This window comes from Protopterus annectens, chromosome 5.part0 (assembly GCF_019279795.1).
Source record: "Protopterus annectens isolate FY-2018-M chromosome 5.part0, PAN1.0, whole genome shotgun sequence".
Classification (NCBI taxonomy): domain Eukaryota; kingdom Metazoa; phylum Chordata; order Ceratodontiformes; family Protopteridae; genus Protopterus; species Protopterus annectens.
Window position 1 is genome coordinate 1,486,528,500 of NC_056735.1, and position 21,987 is coordinate 1,486,550,486.

General features: G+C 41.8%; 1 protein-coding gene across 1 annotated transcript in view; it reads right to left on the bottom strand.

Moving 5' to 3' along the window:
• GAB2 (GRB2 associated binding protein 2) overlaps nt 1-21,987 on the bottom strand; it is a 1,426,812-nt gene that overhangs the window by 678,745 nt on the left and 726,080 nt on the right. Inside the window, exon 2 of the mRNA XM_044071312.1 lies at nt 15,962-16,262. Within this exon, the coding sequence (XP_043927247.1) occupies nt 15,962-16,262 (301 nt within the window). The remainder of the gene's footprint in view (nt 1-15,961; nt 16,263-21,987) is intronic.

Genomic DNA, 21,987 nt, shown 5'->3' on the forward strand with positions numbered 1-21,987 from the left:
GCTTCTAAGAATGTGGCAAGGGTACCTATCATAATATAGCTGTAAGGTCTACAATGTCACTATGATCAACCAAATGGAACTAGAAGATGAATCCAGCATCATTTTTTTCACAACTCCTCCTTTTTCAAAGTAAAACATGAAAATGAACATGCAAAAAAATCAGCCCACAGTGCTTCATTTCATAAAGACATCTCACTAAAACAAAGCACAAAGGGAAGTTAAGAAATTACCTCGTTGCACAATTCTATGCACTTTATTACACTAGTTAAACACTGTTCTCACCAGTTCTAACAGGGTCTACATCACGAAATCGACATTTGAAAATGTTGACTCACATTTGTTCAACACAAAAACAACTCCAACATACTCAAAGGGCCAAATCACCGATTTCTTTCTGACGGAAAGAAATCGGTTAGCCAAAAACCAACGCCACACAAAAACAAACATATTTAAGTGGGGGGCTTCACCCCCCCCCACACCCCCCTAACTAAATATTCTAACTCCAAGACCTCACTACAATCGGGAAAAGGGCAGGTGTAACAAAACTGCCAACCGATTTCTTTCCCTCTGAAAGAAATTGGTGATTTGGCCGTTTGGGAAAGTAGGAGTTCGACATTTCCGTGTCAAACGAATGTGAGTCGACATTTTCAGATATCGATTTCATGATATAGACCCTTCTAACATTGTATTCGTCCACCTTTAAAGACTGTAGATAGAGCAGAACAACATACTTTAAAAATCACTAGGAAACGTGTGTCTCTACAAATTATAATTCAAAAGCAAAAGACCAGCAAACAGTGGGACTTTTTATTTCTTGATGCAAAAGCACATAAAGAGTAAAAATCAGACCGGTTTTGGCTATACTGTTACTTAGCCTTCATCAGTGTGAATGCATTAAACATATTACTCCTTAGATATAATTAGAAATAAAGCATGTGACCAATTAAAGTGCCCATTTAGTCCAGGTTTAAATAAACCCCCTAACTTAATGATCCATCCATCCATCCATCCATCCATCCATCCATCCATCCATCCATCCATCCATCCAGCCATCCAACAGATATTCTCCAAAGTCATAAGTTCCTGGCTAAGATTTTTCAAAAAACTTATGACTTTGGAGACCCAATTACAAGACATGTCCATTTTGTACCCCTTAAGGTTTGTGACTACTTATGGTCGTAGTACTGGGGTACTGATGGACTATGTGCAACACCACTGGAATATCCTGTTGGCTGACAATAGATTAAGTGAAATTTTCGGAACCAAATGTCAATTTTTCTTTAGGAAAGGAAAAAATTTAGCAGCACATTTATAAACATCAGCATGAGAAGGATAAACAGTATTCCCAAGTTACACTCTCAGGGATCCCTTAATCGGTTGTTTCCCATGTGGACACTGTGTGCATTGTCCTAGGATTCTTAAAACAAAAAGTTTCAGTAGTAAAAATACTGCTCAGGTCTTTGATATTTCATTTTCTGCAAACTGTCATACCGACTGGGAAATATACCTTGCTAGCTGCAGCTGTTTAGCTTTTTATACAGGGCAAACATCGAGGCCATTGAAGTTTAGAATGTCTGAACCCCTCAGTGACATTAAACATCATAAACCAACTAGTGCCCTATATAAACATACCATACTACATAAAAATGCTGTATTCTGCTTTACAGTGATTGATAGAATAGGGGGGCCCAGATCCCAAAAATCTGGTTGGCGTGAAATATCAAATACCAAGGAGAAAAAACGGATCATTAAGTTAGGGGGTTTATTTAAACCTGGACTAAATAAGCACCTTTAATTGGTCACATGCTTTATTTCTAATTATATATAAGGAGTAATATGTTTAATGCATTCACACTGATGAAGGCTAAGTAACAGTATAGCCAAAACCGGTCTGATTTTTACTCTTTATGTGCTTTTGCACCAAGAATTAAAAAGTCTGTCAATATTGCCACTGTTTGCTGGTCTTTTGCTTTTGAATTGTTACATTTGGATTGAGACCTTGCAGCTGCCGTACTTGCGGGGTTTACTTTGTATTGGATGCCTACAAATTATGCAAATGTTCTTTCCCCTGAATATTTTTTTTAAACAAGGAACATCTTTATTTAATTATTACATATGACATAGGCAATCATACATTTATATAAATGAAAAAAAAAACATATTGACATAATTTTAGTTGCAAACATTATACATCACTTATAATCTATCCAGTCATTGCCAGTCAAACATTACATAGGTCATTCATATCCTGCCTCCTTTTAAACCTTGTTCCTCCGCATGTATTGTTTCCACAATCCCCATTTTATCTATGTAATTTGCTCCTGTCCTTTTCTAAATGTCTCAGTTATAGTTGTTTTACCTCTGTTTCTATACTCACTACTTCTAGTAAAGTTGGTTTTGACATTGATTTCCATTTTATTTTTGGCAGCCACCACAACTTTTTCCATAAATAACTCAGAAATTTTGCAGTCTGAGAGTTTTCACTCATGGATAGCTAGATTGTATTGTCGCTCCCTGTCTAAATAAACAGACATCAGATCAGTCCAGGATCAGTAGACTAACAAAGTCTTTTTCAACTTACTGAGCTAATGTTTAGCTTCCTTCATATCCTCGGACATCTTAACTGTCCCTACATACAGTACATTTAGTTGTCCAGAAAGAAGCACTGTAATGAAAATATTAAATGTGCACAGTTTGGCTCCACTTGTATTAACTGCTATGTTTCCCAATGTTAAGAGTGAAACTCTAAGTCTAGAAAAAAGGTCAGAGTGACCCCTTTAAGTTAGAGTTTCTTCCCACCCACATCCAACAGCGAATTTCTCATCTCATGTCAGCCCCACAACATACCAGGCATTCAAAAGCACAGTTCTCCCAGAGATCCTCGAAGCCCTCAAAAACAGTTCAGATATATCTTCAGGCAAATGAAAAATTACATTAGGCCAAACCTGAATGTGTTCTCCTTCAGGAACTCCACTGATGCTGATACTACCAATATTTGCTTTGTTTCCAGGTCTAATAAACATTAATACTAGAAAAAGGCATTTTCTTTTATTAGATATGCAAAGTGAGTCATGGTTTATTACTGTCCTCCCTCAGGGGCTTGACAATATGCTCTAAACCCTCTACCAAGGCAGACAACTGATACAGCTCAGCCAGTGTCTGTACTGTCTTACAAGTTCTATGTTTTGGAAACTGAACAAGTGGGGCCCATGGAGGTGCATTCTCCCCATTCTTGAGGGGTACTGCACAGCAATGACTAAATGGCTGCAATAAACACCTGTGTGCCACTTTCTACCTTATTGTCAATCCTTGTCTGCCTTTTATCACACTGAAAAGTACAGTTTTGTACCTACCATAAATGTAGATGTCCGATAGATATGCAACTGCAGTCCTGACATAAGGGTTGTCCTGCCTCAGGCAGCCCCTCGGTTGGCCGGATTCCAAAGTCTGGGTCCGGTGTCGGCTGTTGTCGCTTCTTCCCCGACGTCAGAGCGGCTGGGGTATAAAATCATCAGCCAACGCCATCTTCTTCAGTGTTTCTTGCCCCAGATGCCAGGTGCCCTCCAAGGGAGGCTAAATTTAGAAAATGCATAAAATTCCAGACATGCATAATAGTAATAAACAGATACACCATAAAAGCTATCCCCGGCTAAGTTGGAAAAGGGGTAGTGGACCCAAAAAGGTAAATTACTGAGGAGTAGGAGGGAGGGTAAACCTGACTGCAGTTGCATATCTATCGGGCATCTACATTTATGGTAGGTACAAAACTGTACTATGTCCTTCAAGAATGCAACTGCAGTCCTGACATATGGGTTGAATACCATAGCCAAGCTGGGGGTGGTAGGATCTAAGAAAAAGATGGTGTAGCTAAAATACCCTGCAGGACTGCCGAAGCAAAGCCTGCTCGGGATCTGGAGTATAAAGGCAGGTTGTAGTGTTTGGAAAATGTATGCACGGAGCTCCATGTAGCAGCTTCTAGAATGTCTTTTGTAGCCACCCCTCTTAGAAAGGCTGTGGAGGTGGCTATAGGTCTGGTGGAGTGTGGCCTGATATTGGCTGGCACACCTTTTCCATGGAAAGAATAACAGAATCTGATGCAGTGTCCAATCCATTTTGAAATTGTTTGCTTGGAAATTGCCTTTCCTTGCACTCCAGCAGCGTAAGCTACAAATAGTTGGTCAGACGTTCTGTTGGCCTTTGTTCTGTCCAAGTAGTAGCGTAATTGTCTGTGTATGTCCAAAGTGTGCAGCAGCTTTTCTCCTTTATTTTGAGGATTGGGAAAGAAAGTAGGCAGGTGAATTGCTTGATTTAGAGACACCCTGGATATCACTTTTGGCATGAATGAAGGATTGGTTCTTAAAGAAACTCTGTCCTGATGAAAAATGAGGAATGGAGGTACTGCCATAAGGGCCTGTATCTCCGAGACTCTTCTTGCTGAGGTAACTGCCAACAGGAAAACTGTTTTCCAGGAGAGAAATTGCATCTCTGAAGATGCTGCTGGCTCAAAAGGAGGAAGAGTTAATTTTTCCAAGACGAAGTTGAGGTCCCATGCAGGCACTGGTGATTTCCTGGGAGGTTTGATATTCTTTATCCCTCTTAGAAACTGTCTTAGCAAAGGATGTGAAAACACAGGTGGATCACAGTTGTATTTTGCTGAGATTGCTGAAGCGTGTATTTTTATGGAAGAATATGAAAGGCCACTATGAAGCATTTCTGCCAAGTATTCTAGTATCTGTGACATGTTTATTACTGATACATCCTGACCCTTGTTGGCATTCCAAGTGATGAATCTCTTCCATTTGGCTGAATAAGTTTTTCTGGTGGAAGGTCTGTGTGCTTCCAGTAGGATCTCTTGAACTTTTTTGGAGAGAGAGAGATATGGGTAGAAGTCATGGAACCCTCCAAGCTGTCAGCTGCAATGTTTGCAGGTTGGGATTAACAGTCCTGTAATTGTGCTGAGTTAGAAGCAGAGGCCATTGAGGCAGGGGCCACGGCTTGGTGCGAGATATGCTCCTTAGTAATGGATACCAGTGCTGCCTTGGCCAGTCTGGAGCTATCAAAATCCCTTTCGGTTGCTCTGCTTTGATCTTCAGTAACACCTTGGTCATTAATGGTAGAGGTGGGAATCCATAGATTGTCACAGAATTCCAGCTGAAGGAGAGAGCATCCATTCTCCAGGCTTGAGGATGGTGTATCCTCGAACAGAACTTCTTCAGATGATGATTGAGGTGAGAGGCAAAGAGATCTATGTCCGGCCTTCCCCACGCATGAGTTATTTGCGAAAAAATGTCTGGATGCAGCATCCATTTGTGCGGGTCCAAAATGTTTCTGCTTAGACTGTCCTCCAGAACATTGTCCTTGCCTGGAACAAACTGGGATTGCAACTGTAGGTCCAGTTTCAGGGCCTTTTCCCAAAGAGTCATTGTTAGTCTGCAGAGGGGGTAAGAATGAGTGCCTCCCTGTTTGTTTATGTACCACATGATAGTGGTGTTGTCTGTCTTTATTAGCAGATGACCTTGCTGAAGAAATTTTCCGAAGGCCTCGATTGCATGAATCACTGCCAAAATCTCTTTTTGATTTATGTGCAGATGCAATTCCGGGGTGCCCATTGCCCTTGCATGCATCTGCCCTCCATGTGCACCCCCCATCCATGATCTGAGGCGTCTGTTGTAATGGTTTGACTTGCTTGAGGTTTGTTGAAAGACATGCCTTTGTTTAATTGACTTGCTTGTGCCCACCACAAAAATTCCTTTTGAAGACATGGAATGAGTGGTATAATTTCTTCTAAGTTGTGGCTGTGTTGAGACCATAAACTTTTTAGGTACCATTGTAGTTTTCTCATGTGTAGTCTTGCCAGTGGAATCAGAAGAATGCAAGATGCCATGAAACTCAGGGCCTGCAGGATTTTCCTTGCAGTCATCTGGGTGAGCTTTGCTAGGCTTTTGAAGTAATCTGGTAATTGTTCTTGTTTTTCTTCCGTGAGGAAAGACATTTGTGAGTTTGTGTCCAGTTTGGCTCCTAGAAAAATTATTTGTTGGGATGGCAGTAGTCTTGATTTTTGAATGTTGACTGTGTATCCCAAAGCCTGTAGTAAGTGTATCACATAGTCCAAGTTCCTTATCAAGGCTTGCTTGCTGTCCGCTTGTATAAGGCACTCGTCCAGGTATGGATATATTTGTATCCCCTGAAGTCTGCAATGTGCAATTACTGATGCCAGGCATTTTGTGAATACTCTGGGCGCAGTAGATAAGCCAAAAGGCAATGCTGAGAATTGATAATGCTCTGACCCTGCAAGAAATCTGAGGTATCTTCTGCAACTGTGTCTGATTGGGACATGCAGGTATGCCTCCTTGAGGTCCAGAGTAACCAGCCAAGACCCCTTGCCCAGCATGGGAAGAAGTTGCTGTAACGTCAGCATTTTGAATTTTGGCACAATGAGAAAGGTGTTTAGAGCGGACAAGTCCAGTATAGGTCTCTATTGCTTTTCTTTTCTTGGAACAAGGAACAGTCTTGAGTAGAATCCCTGGCCTTGTTCCTGAGGAGGAACCTTTTCTATTGCTTTGATTTGTAGCAGCTTTGAAACTTGTATGAGTGCCTCTGTCCTTTGATTGTGTGGCAGGTTTGGCATGCCTTGTCTTGTTGGTAAGGTATGGAAGTGGAACCTGTAACCTTTGTCTATTATGTTCAAAATCCATCCGTCCTTTGTAAAAACGTGCCAATTTTTTGAAAATAAGGATAACTTTCTGCCTAAAGGAGCTTCTCTTTGAGTCTTGGTCGGCGGTGTCAAAGTCAAGTCATTGTGATTGTCCCTGTGGAGTAGGGGGAGTCTCTGCGCCACTTCTCTGATTAGTTGGTTGCCATTGGCGGCCCCTGTAGGAGCCTCGGTATTGCCCTCTACCTCGAGCATGCCTGCTTTTTCCCCTTTGAAACTTGTCAGTGTCTGGAAAGGACCAATTCTTCGAAGGCCAATTCCTGCTGAACCTTGGTGGTTGAACCTGGAGGAAATCTTTGACTGTTTGTACTGATTTAGCCTTTTCCTCAATTGATTTCAACACACCCTGTGCATTAGCACCAAATAGCTTGTCTTTTTCCAGAGGTGCATCTAGAAGCTTTACTTTAATATGATCTGGCAATGACTGTTCTTTCAACCAAGCATGCCTACGTATGACGGCCCCTGTCATAGCTGCCCTACATGAAGCTTCCAATGCATCATAACCACACTGAAGAAAATGATTGCTAACCTGCTGAGTATTATGAACCAAATCCTGCAAAGCCTTTCTATCTAAAGGCTCAGGAGAGGCTAACCTTTTCTGCAAATCATCCATCAGAAAATCTTGATACTGAAACATATGAAAAAGACAGTTAAGAGTCCTCATGGCATGGGTGGTAGAGGTATAAACTTTCTTACCCCACCTCTCCAGGGACCTAGATTCCCTGTCTGCAGGCAAAGGATTCTTGGTTGTGGAAGTGGCCACTCCTTTGGGCCCCTGAGAAATAGTTTCTAGATCAACAGAGTGGGCCTTAAAGAGATGCTTATGAGCTTCAGGAACCCTGTAATATCTGTCTGGCTTGACAGGAGCAGGAGGGAGAGAATCAGGAGAAGTACTGGAGTCTGAGTACACATCATCCAATACATCTAACACTGGGGGAATAGCTAAACGCCTGTAACTTAAGGAAGGTCCGAAGCCTTTTCCTGGAGTCGGAGAAATCCTGGCCCTGCCACTGAAAATGCTCTCTCATGGAGTGGAGAATTTCCCCGAAAGAAATATCCTCAGGAGGAGAGGCAGAGGGAATGGATTCATCTGTATCAGAATCCTCGTAGGCCAGGAAGGGTTCTTCCTGGGAATCTGAAAGGCCTGACTCACCAGAGGCTTCATCTGAGGAAAGGTTGTCTGTCTGCTCAACCCTAGGCCTTTTGTCTGAAGGCGGCTGAGAACCTCTGTCTGGATGAGCCTGAGAGCCCCTGATTAAAGAAATTAGATCTGCAGCTAAAGTCATGATCTGTTTATCCGAAGTGGGAGGATGAGACTTAGCCTGGCTGGCAGCCTTAGCACGTGTGTAGGCCTTGATGGACATAGGCACAGGAGGCCTAGCTGTCCCACGTAATGGAGTAACTTTGTCCACCGGTATGGTGTCAGGCAAATCTTGGGCTTCGGTTTCAGGAGGAAAAACAACAACCGGCACCGAGGAAGCCTCCGGGACCGTAGTGTGCGGTAAAACGGTGTCGTCGACCTGGAGCAGTTGAATTACCGCCTCCGAAGAGACAGATACACTCGCGGTAGGCTTAGGCGTGGTGTCGGTGGAAGTCGCGGGCCGCGAAGGTCGGTCCCGGTCCTTCCGTTTTTTGGAAACGTGTGCAGTCGAAAGTTCCGACGGCATGATATAGGAGTAATTTTCCCCAAAAAAGTCTTCAGCAAATTCTGCCCGGCGCCTAAGTGTGCGCTTATTGAAGCAAACACAGGCAGCACAGGCCGAGACGTCGTGGTCTGGGCCCAGGCAGGGAAGGCAGTAAGAGTGGAAGTCCTTATGAGGTATTTGTTTACCACAAGACAAACAATTATTAACTTTTGCAGATTTATCTGACATCGGCTGAGGCAAGAAAAGGTTCCCCAACGGGGTACTTAGCTTTTTGATGACTTCGGTAACTGAAAACACAGGAGCTGGCCGACTGGCACTTGCAAACTGCTTCTGCTTCGGGCACTGCGTGGCAAGAAAGACTGAAGAAGATGGTGTCGGCTGATGATTTTATACCCCAGCCGCTCTGACGTCGGGGAAGAAGCAACAACAGCCGACGCCGGACCCAGACTTTGGAATCCGGCCGACCGAGGGGCTGCCTGAGGCAGGACAACCCTTATGTCAGGACTGCAGTTGCATTCTTGAAGGACATCTGCAGAAATGCATAGACAACAGATGGGGGGGGGGTCTAAAATTAGCATAGCTGAATAGTCTTACACACTACACAAACCAAGTACAAAAACTCAGAAAGAATACGGCTCTACCAAAATGGTCTGCTAACTATGGACATCAAAACAGGTCAAAATAACACCCTATTTTGATCCAGTGCTAAACTCTGATTGGATATATGTGGACATAGAACTAACTTTCAACCAACATGTCCAATGTAGTAAGAATGTCTTTCTACATTGTACAGCTTGTAAACAAAAGGATTGCAACTAGATCTAGAGATGTCACTGCCTTCCTTTACTCAGTCCTCATTAGGCCAATCATTGAATATAATGTCCCCTTTGGCATGTATCTATTCAGACACATGTAACAACTGGAACGCCCACAGAGATACATTACTAAAAGGATTCAAGGCCTAAACAATACAGCCTACATGGACATGGACCATTTTGAAGCCCTGTCACTAAACTCATTATCCTACAGACTGCTAAGAGGTAGCCTGTGTATGGCATACAAGGCATCTTCTGACCAAATACCGTTGGACCTACTCCATATCAATAAGTCAAATGCCATCAGAAATACTTGGCACAGGAATCTAAACCTCTTCTGCAAAATTAACAGGAAGGTTTGGGGGGACAGATTTATCTCACAAAAGGTACTTCTGCTGTGGAAGACATTCCTTGTCAATGTAAAACAAAGCTCAGCCCTGTCCATATTCAAGCACAGCTTGGATCTATGCATGAGCAATAGAAAATTCACCCCAGGACTGCCCTCTGTACTACTAATGGGCAGAGGCAGGTCCTAAATGCTTTATCCCATGCTATGTCTCCTCGAATTATGTAGAATATGATCCCAATTATTTTCACTAGGGATAATATATAATTAAAAACCATGGGATGGGTAAGGTTAATCTAACACCAAATAGGATAGGTTCAATTTGTGCATAATAAGGGAGATTGGCTAGGCCAAAAACAGCTTAGTGCATACTTATGAACCTATGAACTGGTACCTGTTGCAGATACCACTTACACTGTACATTGCACAAACTGGACACACATGGAGAAGCAGGAGCAATGCTGAAAGACATTGATAATGGTTCCTTTAACTGGCCCTGTCCATGGAGTCAGTACGGGTTTTGTTGCTGTTGGAAAACCTGATGATCAACAGGTAGCGGTTGGAAAAACAGCATAAAACATCTTTTTCAATTCACTCAATCTGTCCAGAAACTTTCAGAATGAGGGGAACTAACACTCTCAAATTACACCTTATTTAACTTCAGTACATAGCCCCTTGTGACTGGCTATAGCTGTAGAGAAGAGGGTCCTTGGTAATTAATTAAGTCAGTAAAACAGGTCTGGAGAGGTTGTTTCACCATACTGCCCATACATATGACCACCATACCACTCAGATATGACATCCACCATAGCATCGATCTATCAGGAAACTACCTCCTGAGCTGTCTAACAAAGCTAACCTGTGCCATGAGATAAAGGGCTCTGACATCATATGTGCCAACATGTGGAATCTTTACAATACTAATACTGTTTAAAAATGCATCTACCTCTGTTCCCCTGATATCTGTACTATATCAGATATATCAGATATATGGTTAAAACACACACTCTGAATATACTATCACATTCTATGGCTGCATAACCTTCAGAGATGACAGAGTGGATAAAGCTGGTGACATATAACACTTCCTTATCAATTAAACTCTATCTTGAACAACTTTCCATAACAGCAGCACACAAAGACTTCTGACCTCAATAAAATTCACTGAAGGAAAAGGCATCTTCACAGATGTTCATAGGTTCATAAGTGTGTATTATGCTAATGACCCTGGAGCCTTTACAAGACTAGCCCAAAAAAACTGCCCAGGCACCGTGCCACCCTATATTACTTCACAGTGCCCCTATCCTGTAGGGCAACTGGAATGATCCCTGGAGTGAACTTTCTGCTACTCATCCACTCGTCAAGATTTCTTTTAAAGTGGGCCAGAGAGGTACTCTGCTTGACATGAATTGGAAGCTTATTCCAGAGTATGGGCAGTCTTTGGGAGATGAACCTGTCCCTCCAGCATGTTCTGTTAATTGTGGTAATGAGTTTATGATCTCTGAAATGTGTGGTGATGGGGGATTGGGATTTCTTTACGTGTAACATTTCAAGTAGGTCTGGGTCAGACATGGCTTTGTAAGTCAAGCAGAGATCACCTCTAAGTAGGTGATAAGAGACTGAAAACAGCTGAAGTTTCATGAGTCTGTCCATGTAGGACATGTGTTTAAGGCCTAGGATCCTTTTTGTGAGGTACTTTTGTGGCCTCTCCAGCTATTGTAAGTGTCTGGTCAGGTATATGCCAAATGGGGTGTTATATTTGATGAATGGTCTAATGAGGGATGAGTAGAGAGGGATGATGACTTTTTTCTTCCTGGATATGAAACCTTTGGTTATAAGATGTGCCACGTAGAAGGACTTTCTGACCACAGTGGCAATGTGGTGGTCAAAGGTGAGGTGGCTGTCGAACTGGGTGCACAGATCTCTTATGGCCCCTTCAGTGTTCAATGGGCTCCCATCAATGTGGTAATTCATGGGAAATGAGTTTTTTCCAAAGGGGATGAAAACACATTTTTTGGCATTAAGCTTCAGGTCACGGTTCCGGCACCAGTCATTGGTCTCAGACAGGCTCTTTTGTTGGATGTCTGCATCATTTGGGGAGTTGATAATGACTACTAGCTTGCAGTCATCAGTGAACTTGGTCAGCCAGAGTCCTTCTGCGTTGGCCTGGATGTCTGAGAAGTAGATGCCAAACATTAGAGGGCCCAGGACCTAGCCCTGTGGAACTCCACTCATGACTGGTCAACGGTCTGACTTGGATGGTCAACAGTTTGACTTGGAATCCGCAACTTTCACTCTGTGGGTCCTGTCTGTGAGCCAGTTTGCAGCCCATCTTGTAATGTAAGGATTGATGTCTAGTTTGGTGAGTTTATCAGTGATACCTGAGTGGGGAATTGTATCAAAGGCCTTGGTCAGGTCGAGGTAGGCTGTATGCACTGCCTTACCCTCATCCACAGCCTTGGTGACTGCCTTGAAGAAGTCAACCAGGTTCAGCAGGCAGGATCTCCCCTTGACAAAGCCAAACTGTGTAGGGTCAAGAGTTTGTACATTTCCTATATCTTTGTTAAGCAGGTCCATGATGATGCGCTCCATAGCTTTGCATACCAGCCTATGTGCTCTTCTTGGTCCATGGAAAGGTGAAGTAGCTTCTCCCCATTACCTTCAGTGCAATACATTACCCTTTTGGAGATCCTTAAAGTAGGAAGCATCATCCATAAATGGTCACTACATCTGGAGGCATTCACAGCTTTAACAGAACACTTGCAATCGCTTAGAACTCTCCCAACTAAACCTAACATCTAAAACTACAGTGTCTCAATCCTTAACTGAGTTTTAGTGCATAAAGTGCCTTGATTATTCTCCGAAAATGATAAAATCACAGGCCTATCAAGCAGCCTTCTAATGTCAGAAAGGTGCTTAAGAATTGTCACTTGAGGCGTGTGCGAGAACATGCATGTCCTCAATGAAAGACATTGCAACCCCCTGCATCTGCAGATGTGCATTTAGCCACTAGGTGGAGTGGGTTAGCACCATAAAATGCCAAAAGCTTGATGGCTACTTGTATGACAGTCTCCCACAACTGACAACTGACCCCACCAGGGAAATATGGGTCTGGTTAAACGTAACTGGAGCGGATAGTTAGCAGGCAGTAGGGATAAAAATGCTTAACAAGTGGTTCCCCAATAAAGCAGGAGCAAAGGATCACCATTGTAATGTCCTGACTGTCTGGTCCAGGCCAGTCTTTCAGGATCTGTGCAATATTTTTGGCTCTCATTTGCATACAGGCTACTTTCTAACCCTTCAGGCAGAAAGGACATGCTCATTGGCATACTCCACAGTTCTTCTTTAACCCTGGCACTGTCTAGATGTTTTCCTAATGTAGTAAAAAATCTAGACAGTGCCAGGTCTAAAGAAGAGCTGGGGACTATGTCAATGAGCATGCTCATTAAGAAAGTGACATCGGATGCTGACAATAGCCATTTGGTGTTCGGGCTCCTGCAGATACTGCTGTGTTTACACAGTCGATACCAAGCAGCAGAAAAGTGTGATATCACTGGCTGGACTTATATTTACAGTTATTTAAAGTAAGAAATGTGGATACTGATTTTATTTATCAAAAATTGCCCTTCTGTTCCTGTACTGAAGCTGGCAAAAGTATGATCACTAGTGCTAGTATAGTCAGAATCACTTTTGCACTCATATCTAATCTTATCAAAATATATTGTATTGTTTCTTAGATATGACAGTAGACAGCAAAATATTTTGGCAACAGCTGTACAGTATAAGAGATGAATGCTTGAAGCTGTAAATAATTTCTCGTTAAACAGCGTCTGGAAGTATTTTTGCTCTAGAAGTTACTTCTCTGACCGATTGTTTTAGGACTTTGCCTAACAAATAGACAAATGCCAAAAAAACGCCAAAAATTTTCATCCAGTTATAAACAAATATTTTGCTACATGAGTAACTTTCTCTTACTCTATGGAATGTTTGTCTTATCTGCATACACTTTTCTGTTTTTGTAATGCTCAACTTTTTAATTATAGCTTTGTCTCCAGTCTATCATTAAAAAATATTTGGGGTGTGTTATCATCTTTCTAATGGTAAAGGAATTACATTTTAAATTTGTGCTATATATATTTTCAGTTACATCATAAATAAAGTTAAATTCTTATAGAGAACTGCCTGCACAAATTTTCTAGGCAATGTCCTTATCTTGTGCCAAGTGTTTATTTAAAACCACATTTCCTGAGTAGATTAGTAAACACCACAGTCAAAGCCAAAGAGAAGTATAAATACGTGAAGTGAAAGCTGTAAAAGCAAACCGCTGAGACAGTGGGACAGGGTCTTCCATCAGTAAACATCAGGGTTTCTTACTCTGTAACATGCATGCATAGCGAGAGGCTTACCATGCAGGAAACTTCCATTAAGTATGTACAGATAAGAAACCAAAGAAAAGATTGCAAATGCACTGCGGCATTAATCAACAATAGCCAAATAAAAGATGGCAAATATACTGCAGCATTAATCAACAATAACCAAAGAAAAGGTTGCAAATGCACTACAATGTTCATCAACAATAACCAATAAAAATGTATAATCTCAGAAATACAACCACCTGGAGATATGGATACAAATGAGTCCTGAACTGGACAGCAACACTTTAAGCTGCACATGCTATGCCTAGTTTTAAAATGTGTTTTCAGTTTTGGAGCCCCTACTACATTCTAAAAGTATTGATTTTGTTACAGGCAGTTGCTGGGTACTTTGAAGTACCACATAAAACCCCCAAAAAGAGACAAATGGTAATCAGAGTGAAAAGCGACAAGAATAATTTGATAAACCCAAGGAGTGTCAAGTGCATTCACTGAACACCTGACATGTAAGCATTCATAAGTGAAATTGAATGACAATGTGAAGAAAATGGTTACATAGCACACAGGCAAACCAACAAAGGTCACTGCACTTTGAAGTCAGTAAAATATAACACACACAAAAAGTCTTTTTCAGGATGGCAGTTGACTTTCTTTATATGACTATAAATTTCTGCACAAACACTTTCATTAAAGCAGCATCTGCTTAATGCTGTTTCACTGACATGGTCTGCTAGTAAGAGAATCCTTCAGATTATTTCCTCATTTGCACTCAGCAAAAAGACCCTGTGACTCATTACTTCTGAAATTAATTATGGAGGCTACTAAAATCATGAAATGGAGTTTACTCCACAAGAAAGAACAGACAACCATTACTTCACTCACTGTTTCTGGGCAATCAGCATCTCAGCAAATGGGAAAGAGTTTCTACAAAACTAATCTCGGTCCTTCAGTACTTACATATTGCATGCCTCACAGAAAAGGGCATTTCTTACCCATTCGGTAGAATGAACTACTAACTGATACATAGATGGCCAAAGTCATGATTCTGTAGGCTTACAGAGTTTGGCAAAAGATTTGCGCATTTAATCTGCCCATGCCCTCAAAACGGTAAGATGGCACCAAGCAGTCTCTAAAGAAAGGCAACATTATCATCTCTGTATGATTAGACAAAGAAGAACAAGATTCTTTTTTTTTGTATTTGGTTCACCTGGTAGATCCCACTGGGCCAAAGTCCTTATGGAAATAAATGAAATAGCACATGCGTTCTCAGGGCTGAGCAATAAATTCTCATAGTTTATCATGTGACAGTGATTCCAAAGTAGGAGAAGGTTTAGCATATTTCACAATTTTCTGCTTATCTTCACATTAGTATGTTGTCTTCTATACTTTTAAAATCTTCAAAATCGGAAAAAAGAACTACATGCAGGAAATATAAAAGCTCATCTTGAACAAAATGGATAAGATACATGAAGTACTGTTAGATAAATAAGTTTTTTTAAATTTCATAAGTCTTGCCATCTTGCATTGATTTTGACTCCCTGATTCTGCACTGCAGTTACTAGCATCTACCACCACTTTAGAGGTTTAATATCATGTTTAGTATCAGTGTAGTGCTGTCCTGAGCTTAACATAACAGCAGTAACACTAAGTACTTGATGTTTACAGGAGCAAATGAGGACAACATTTCTTCCTCACTGTCTTGCAACTCAAGCTAGTTAAACAGCACTTTACCATGGCTCAGCATTTGCAGCCTATTTTTGCAGTATCAGGAAGTGCTCAAGTCTCATTTATCAAGTGCTGCTGTCTAAAATGTGAGGATTTACCACTGCAATAGGTAGGCTTAAATGCATCTTTAGTACTTCATTCACAGAGATAAAAACATAACTCAACAATATATAAAACACAGCAAGACATTTCTGCACAAATACCATTCCTCTTGTCTGATTTACATTGATAATATTTTTTTTTAATTTACTTAAAACTGCAGGCAGTCTGTGATCTGCTAACACCAGATTTAAACTTTGAACCAGTTAAAACAACTGTAACTCTTGTTTAGGGATGTTTGGTACCTGTATTATCTTCTGACTGGTTGAAACCACAAATCAGGCAGATGGAACGGACCCACTTATTCATCTCCTCTTCTGTCTCAGCTACAAGGTAAAATGTCCGGTCACTGGTCTTGATGTCGAACACGTAGCTATCCTGCAGTTCCTTTTTGTTGAAGCGAAGCCCTGAGTCTACCTGTTCACAGAAGTTGAGGTTAATTACACGGATCGGTTTCTTTGAGTGGTCATTTTTGTAGTATTCTAGTACATCTGGGTCTCCACTCATCCGACCACTGCGAAGAATGAACCAACGCTTCTTCCATGCCTGCAAAACATAAATTGAGGCAGTTTAGAAATGCACAACATTCCATTATATGTCAAAACATTCTGAATCACAAATCACTTTTTTTCCATTTGTTTCATTCCGACTCTTTAACCTGAATTTTCATTGCTGCTTTATACAGATTTGTGAGCTTTGAACTCCTAATTTGAATAAAATGCACCAATCCCATTTTATCTTTTTCATCAAAACTGATCATATTAATTAATACCTTGGCAAATCGACAGTAATGATGAACATATTTCTCAACCTCTTAGCACAAGACACCTAGATAAAGCCTAAAACATTGGGGGGGGGGGGGGCAAAGGCCCCAAAAAACAGGGTTGATTTCATTGCTATTATAATCTTAGAAAGTTGCTAGAATAACAGGTTTTGTGCTAGCATGCATTTTCTGAAGGATATAAAGTCTGAAACTCAAATGTGTACCATTATTTAGTGACTTCAATCCTCAGTGATTTGCCTGAAACCCACAAATTGTAAGAGGAACAGACCAGTGGGATCTCAAGAATTTCACCTTCCTTGTCATCTTTATGTAACTATTTCTAAATCCACAAAATAAATACCCTTACTGAGGCTTACAGACTACAAATAGGCCAAACTGGCATGGGCAGTGACCTAAACCTTTCTTTTAAAATCTTAGCTTAACAGACTGTTTTAAATCCAATAAAATCCAACATTAAATCTACAGTCTCAGTTGGCCCCCAGCCAAGTGAAGGACAAGTTTCTGTCTGGTATTCCTTCTAGCTCCTCCACACCAGGGCCAATCATTATGTACGCAGTAATCAGTAAGGGAGACTGCTCATTAACTAACAGAAAACTGCTAGATTACAAGGCACGGTATAGGCCGCATATCTCAGAGCCTCCCCACTCAAAGAACTTCAACAACATGTCTACCAGTAACAGAAACTTGTATAACTACAGTGAATTGCACGCAGTGGCAGCTATCCAACCTCATTTACAGTTGCCTCCATTAGTTTCAGTCTCCTTGATGAACTTTGAATGCTCCCCATATCGTAATGCTCTTTCCCACCTGTCTCCTGAGATGGAGAATTTCTTTCTGGGGAGTGTAACTTTCTGAACTAACTGCTATGGTAATGGGTGGGTATTACTGGTCACTAGTTCCATAGCTGGACTATCAACTATAAACTAGAGGCATAGACTTCTGCATGAATCCATACACATCCCATTCAATTTATGCAAAAAGTAACAACACAAAAAGCTTTCCCCAGCAGAGCACAAAATATGTCTTTTTAGAGTTTAAGGCCAATTATTTCATCCACAAACGGCATCCATACCCATTCCCTACCAAAGTATTTTTTCACCCTGCCAAAATAAGAAATAATTATTATTGATGTATTTTTTGTTTGTTTCACAGAAGCAGTAATCACAATTTGTATTCCAGCTTGCTTCACAAGTCCTGTAAAGCCAGAATTACAACAAAATTATAGGATCGATCATCTCATTTACAGCCTAAATTATCTGGTATGATCTGCCAGGTTAAAAAAGAAAACCGAAAAGAATGCTTACATTAATGTATTTTTTCTCAAATAAACAGTAGTCATAGGCTGTATTCCAGCTTGTGTCACCCAAGCACACCCTAGTTCTGAAAAGCCAGAATTAAAACAGCAAAACATAAGGGCAATCATTTCACCCACAAAACAGCCCTCATATCCATTGCCTACCTAAATTATCTAATTTGGCCCCAACAGGATTAAAATTAATAATAATGATTTCATTCATATATTTTGCTAAAAAGAAAACAGTAGTAACATCTTGGATTCTAGCATGTTTCACCCTAATATGCACTATTCCTGCATGCGATGCGATGAGATGCGATGTTTGCTCTGAGAGTGCTGATGGAGAAGTACAGAGAAGGTCAGAAGGAGTTGCATTGTGTTTTTGTAGACTTAGAGAGAAAGCATATGACAAGGTGCCTAGAGAGGAGTTGTGATATTGTATGAGGAAGTCGGGAGTGTCAGAGAAGTATGTAAGAGTGGTACAGGATATGTACGAGGGTCGTGTGACAGTGGTGAGGTCTGCGGTGGGAGTGACGGATGTCTTTAAGGTGGAGGTGGAATTACATCAAGGATCAGCTCTGAGCCCTTTCTTACTTGCAATGGTGATGGACAGGTTGACAGACAAGATCAGACAGGAGTCCCCATGGACTATGATGTTTGCAGATGACATTGTGATCTGTAGTGAGAGTAGGGAACAGCTGGAGGAGACCCTGGAGAGATGGAGATACGCTCTAGAGAGAAGAGGAATGAAGGTCAGCAGGACTAAGACAGAATATATGTGTGTGAATGAGAGGGAGGATAGAGGAACGGTGAGGATGCAAGGAGTAGAGGTGGCGAAGGTGGATGAGTTTAAATACTTGGGATCAATAGTTCAGAGTAATGGTGAGTGTGGAAGAGAGGTGAAGAAGAGAGTACAGGCAGGATGGATTGGGTGGAGAAGAGTGTCAGGAGTGATTTGTGACAGACGAGTACCAGTAAGAGTGAAAGGGAAGGTCTACAAGAGGGTAGTGAGACCAGCTATGTTATATGGGTTGGAGACAGTGGCATTGACAAAAAGGCAGGAGTTAGAGATGGATGTGGCAGAGTTAAAGATGCTAAGATTTGCACTGGGTGTGACGAGGGTGGACAGGATTAGGAATAAGTATATTAGAGGGTCAGCCCATGTTGGAAGGTTTGGAGACAAAGCCAGAGAGGCAAGATTACATTGGTTTGGACATGTGCTGAGGAGGGATGCTGAGTATATTGGGAAAAAGATGCTAAGGATGAAGCTACCAGGTAACAGCAAAAGAGGAAGGCCTAAGAAAAGATTTATGGATATCGTGAGAGAGGACATGCAGGTGGCTGGTGTGACAGAGCAAGATGCAGAGGACAGGAAGAAATGGAAACAGATGATCCGCTGTGGCGTCCCCTAACGGGAAAGTACAGTTTTGTACCTACCATAAATGTAGATGTTCGAGTGTTCATCCTGCTGCAGTCATCACACTTGGGTTATCCTGCCGTCAGGCAGTCCCGCAGTTGGCCCGAGTTCCAAAGTCTTGGTCCGGCGTCGGTTGCTGTCGCTTCTTCCCTGACGTCAGTGTGCCAGGGGTATATAAGAGGCATCCAACGCCATTTTCTTCAGTTTTTCTTGCCCCAGATGTCAGGTGCCCCCAATAGGTAGGCAATATATATATATATATATATATATATATATATATATATATATATATAGCTATACAAAAATAAAACAATACCTTCAGGCACAAGCAAATACACCACAGAGGTTGTATAGGATAAAGTGGTATAAATAAGTTCAGCTAGTTCAGAGGGGATGGAGGGAGAGTAACCTGGACTGCAGCAGGGTGAGCACTCGAACATCTACATTTATGGTAGGTACAAAACTGTACTATGTTCATCGTGTTACCCTGCTGCAGTCATCACACTTGGGTTGAATCCCAAAGCTAAGGATGGGTGGTGGAGTTAAACAGGGTTAGAAGAAGCTAGTAGGCCCTGCAAAACTGCAGTGGCAAAACCAGCTCTAGTCTTAGAATATAGAGGTAAGTGATAGTGTTTGGTGAAGGTGTGCACTGAACTCCAGGTTGCAGCTTCCAGAATATCCTTGGTTGGCACTCCCCTGAGAAAGGCTGCTGATGTAGCTGTAGCCTTGGTGGAGTGGGACCTAATGTTAGCAGGTACCGGTTTCCCATGATGCATGTAGCAGAAACGTATGCAATGCCCTATCCATTTAGAAATGGTCTGTTTTGAGATAGCTTTTCCTTGTGATCCTGCAGCATAGGCTACAAAGAACTGGTCAGATTTTCTGAAAGCCTTAGTTTTATCCAAGTAGTAACGTAATTGCCTGTGAATGTCCAAAGAGTGCAGGAGTCTTTCTCCTTTGTTCTGAGGATTTGGGAAAAAGGTGGGCAAATGAATGGTTTGGTTTAGGGCCACACAGGATACCACCTTTGGCATAAAGGAAGGGTTAGTTCGTAGAGAGACTCTTGTCTTGATGAAAAATGAGGAAAGGCTCCACTGCCATTAGTGCCTGTAGCTCTGAGACACTTCTAGCTGAGGTTATTGCTAGTAGCAGGGCAGTTTTCCAAGAAAGAAATTTTAAATCACCTTAAAAAGCTGGTTCAAAGGGCGGCAGTGTAAGCTTTTCCAGAACAAAGTTGAGATCCCAAGTAGGTGTTGGTGCTGTCCTTGGCAGTCTTATGTTCTTAGCCCCTCTGAGGTACTGTCTTAGGAGTGGATGTGAGAATAAAGGAGGATCCGTGTTGTAATGAGCTGAAATTGCTGAGGCGTGGATCTTAATAGATGAAAAGGAAAGTCCTTTGTGCAACATCTCAGTTAAATATTGTAGAATCTGAGGAATGTTTGGATCAAGGGGATTTTCCATTTGTCTGAATAGGTTTTCCTGGTGCTGGGCCTCCTGGCCTCCAGAATGACATCCATAACAGCTTTGGATAGAGGTGTTGGCTGGTTGCTTAGGTAATTTGCCATGTAGCCAGGTTTAAAGTCTTGAGCTGGCTGTGTAGAATCTGATTGTCTCGCTGGGTGAGCAGGTGAAGAATTTGTGGTAAAATCCATGGTGGGCCGTGGGCCATGTTCCTTAGAATTGGATACCAATGCTGGCATGGCCAGTCTGGTGCAATGAGCATCATTTGTGGCCTCTCTAATCTGACTTTCCGCAGTACCTTTGCTAGAAGAGGTAGTGGAGGAAAGGCATACACTGTTAATGTTTTCCAACTGAATGAGAGGGCGTCCACTTTCCAAGCTTGTGGATGAAATGTCCTTGTGCAAAATTTTTGAAGTTGGTTGTTTTGGGGGCTGGCAAACAGATTTATGTCTGGGCGTCCCCATTTTTGAGCTATCATTGCAAATACTTGTGGATCTAGTTTCCACTCGTGTGGATCCATGATGTTTCTGCTTAGGTCGTCTGCCAATGTGTTTTTCTTTCCTGGCAGGAATTGTGCTTGTAATTGAACCTGGTAAGACAGTGCTGTGTTCCACAAGGTCATTGCTTGCCTGCATAGAGGGTAGGAATGTGTGCCCCCTTGCTTGTTTATGTACCACATTACTGTGGTATTGTCCTTCTTTATTATTAGTTGTCCTGGGTGTAAGAGGTCCTTGAAAGCTATTGGGGCATTCTGTACTGTTAGCATTTCTTTTTGATTGATATGCAGATGCCTTTGATCTGTAGTCCATTTGCCCTGAATGCACTGTCCTGCCATGTGTGCTCCCCAGGCATAGTCCGATGCATCTGTTGTCATAGTTTGCCTGGCTGTGGGTAAGGTGAAAGGCTGACCCTTGTTGAGGTTGAATGCCTGTGCCCACCATAGAAACTCCTGTTGAAGGCAGGGAATGAGTGGTATCATTGTTTCCAAGCTATGGCTGTGCTGAGTCCATATGCTTTTCAGGTACCATTGTAATTTCCTCATTTGCAGTTTTGCAAATGGTATTAGTAGTATGCAAGATGCCATGAATCCCAAGGCCTGCAGAATTTTTCTTGCAAGGAGTTGGGTCTTTGTTGCCATTATTTTGAAATATTGAGTCAGCTGTTGTTGCTTGTCTGGCGTGAGATAAGCCATCTGGGCCGTTGTATTCAAGCTGGCACCCAGGAATATTATGTTTTGTGAGGGCACTAGTTTTGATTTCTTTTCGTTTACTGTGTACCCTAGGCAACTTAGAAAGTGCTTGACAAATGCCAGATG